Source organism: Coregonus lavaretus (assembly GCF_964263955.1).
Source record: "Coregonus lavaretus genome assembly, chromosome: 4".
Lineage (NCBI taxonomy): Eukaryota > Metazoa > Chordata > Actinopteri > Salmoniformes > Salmonidae > Coregonus > Coregonus lavaretus.
In genome coordinates, this window is record NC_139991.1 from 58,920,721 (window position 1) to 58,923,220 (window position 2,500).

Sequence of the window (2,500 nt, forward strand, 5' to 3'; positions counted from 1 at the left end):
AGGCAGTCCCGGAACAAATCTCACCGAGAGAGGAGAGAGAACAGCGGGGGACACATCTGCATCGAGGCCGAGACACAGACCAGGCACACCAGTGTCAAGGTAGATAGGGGTTTGCTTTTTCACAATTACAGGGAATGAATCAAGCTATTCAGAAGGCCAAACATTCTAATATCTTATCAAGTATCTGCTCCAAATTAAAACCAATTATACATTAAGCTCATTCTGTCTTGCATGGGGGATAGCTAGTCTGATATCATTCATAAATAACATGATTGTTTTGTGTTCATGGAATTTCTTATGATTGTTTGTAATCCATCAGTGTGTTGTGGTAGAAATATATAAATAGCATGCTGGGTTTGGTTTGATTTGGGGCATAGCCTTGGTAGCTGGAATGATTTATCATACATTCATAGAAGATAGGGACGGAAGTTCTCATCTGGTGACATTTGTCAGCTGGTGTCATAAACACAACTTTTTTTTGAAGGGTTAGGGTGAGTGAGTGAATGAGTGAGGGAGGGAGGGAGGGAGTGAGGGGTGAGTGAGAGTAGCACCATGGTGAAAGTGTAGTCCAAGATAATTAACTTGATAATTTAACTTATAAGAGCTCATTGTTCAAAACAGTTTAGGGACACTTGAACCCTCTGGGCCTCAGTCATGCATCATAAAGCAGTTTGGGTTGCTGATAAGAACTATGTGACAAATGTATAGGTGTACATACAGCGTTATACAAATAAACAACAATTGACTCATTGATAAATAGACAGACAGACTGACCGATTCATTGACTGACTGACTAACAGACTGATATCGCTCATCTCTAATGTCATCAGTTTGAGACAGTGTTATGTAGGCCGTATGACAGAGATGTCACAAACCTCACACAGTAACATCCCACTATGGCCTAATAACTTAATGGCCTTTGTAGATCTGTATCATGAGTTGAGGAGAGATGAGAGAGGGAGAGGGATTGAGATGTAAGAATGTTGTCTCTCTCTCTCTCTCTCTCTCTCTCTCTCTCTCTCTCTCTCTCTCTCTCTCTCTCTCTCTCTCTCTCTCTCTCTCTCTCTCTCTCTCTCTCTCTCTCTCTCTCTCTCTCTCTCTCTCTCTCTCTCTCTCTTGATCTCTCTCTTGATCTCTCTCTCTGTGTCTTCTTGGGATGAGAAGGTATCATTCATGCTATTGAGTGTTGAAGCGCTTGTGATGTGCTTACTCTACCAATCCCCTCCAGGACCACAGTCATGTTGCTGAAAGGCCACCAAAACCCGTCTGTGTGTATGTGTGTGTTTCTTGTTGTGTTGCTACAGTGGTTGTTTACCCAGGCGGACAAGGCAGAGCAGGGTTGTGATGTGATGTGAACAGTGTGAACAGTCACATGTGAGAGGGCTGATGATGTTGCCCTGTACTCTGTACACTCCCTCCTCCAGGGCTTCTCACACAGCCTGTGTCGTCAGGCCATCTGGCAGAGTCTTTTTTGTTACGGGCCAGCACTAACACACCTGATTCAAATAATAAAGGTCACGACGGAAATATTTTTAATTCTTTACAGGTGCTGTAGCTCGTGTGTACACCGTGTGTAACACATTTTTGTTTTGTTTTCTATAACTATAAGTAATAAGTAATGAGTCTTGGTCTTCTGGGTCTTGACCTAACATATAACCTCTGTCACAAGTACAACATATCTCTAACACAAAACCTCCATAGAACTCAGCTAGCGCCCCATCACTTTCCCGACCCTCTCATGACCTTCTTTTTCATGAATGATGTTGTTGTTTTTCTAAATTGCTTGTCTTTTTTGTTGTTGCTTTAAAGCATGTTCGATTCTTTATGTAATGAATAGTGCTATATAAGTTGAATACATAATTATGTATTATTATTCATTCAAGAGGCTCTGCAATCAAAACATGTTCAACAAAATAAGCAACTTTTAGAGAGAGGACAAATAAACATGTGACTCATGTGGACACAGTTGTCATTGTCGACAGTTCAGACTCAGAGGCGTGTAATGTGCATCTGCACTTGGAGTGAGACCGTTCCATTCTAGCTTAGTTTCCAGAAGACTGTTAGATGGAAAAACATTACTGGTCATTAGCTGTGCTGGAAGTAGGGTGTTTTTTCTCTGAGCAGAAAGCAGAGCGCACCAATGACATGGCATTGATTGGTGCATTTAACCCATTTAAACCTAGACGCGTGTCGTGAGTCGTGACTCAATCTAGAAGAAGACAAAGAGATTATTCTGCACACACGCACACGCACATGCACACACACACACACACACGCACACACACACACACACACACACACACACACACACACACACACACACACACACACACACACAGAGAGCCACTCCACTTGAAGTTATTCCAGTTTTAGCTTAGGAAAGCATGGCGAGTGCCCATTGTCTCAACAATTAATCAGACAAGTAGGACCTGTGTTCTGTGTGACAGACAGACAGACAAGGAGGAGAGGATGAAAAGGCTGAGACTGGATAGAGAGAGAA

At 42.5% G+C, this 2,500-nt stretch overlaps 1 protein-coding gene across 3 annotated transcripts in view; it reads left to right on the plus strand.

Annotated features, from left to right (window-relative positions):
- Positions 1-2,500, plus strand: part of LOC311128394 (high affinity cAMP-specific and IBMX-insensitive 3',5'-cyclic phosphodiesterase 8B-like) — a gene marked incomplete at both ends in the record, with an annotated part of 57,322 nt that overhangs the window by 183 nt on the left and 54,639 nt on the right. For all 3 annotated transcript variants that reach the window (XM_084160513.1, XM_084160515.1, XM_084160514.1), the window contains one exon: positions 1-99. This exon is cut by the window's left edge and continues 183 nt beyond it. In XM_084160513.1, the coding sequence (XP_084016639.1) occupies positions 1-99 (99 nt within the window). The remainder of the gene's footprint in view (positions 100-2,500) is intronic.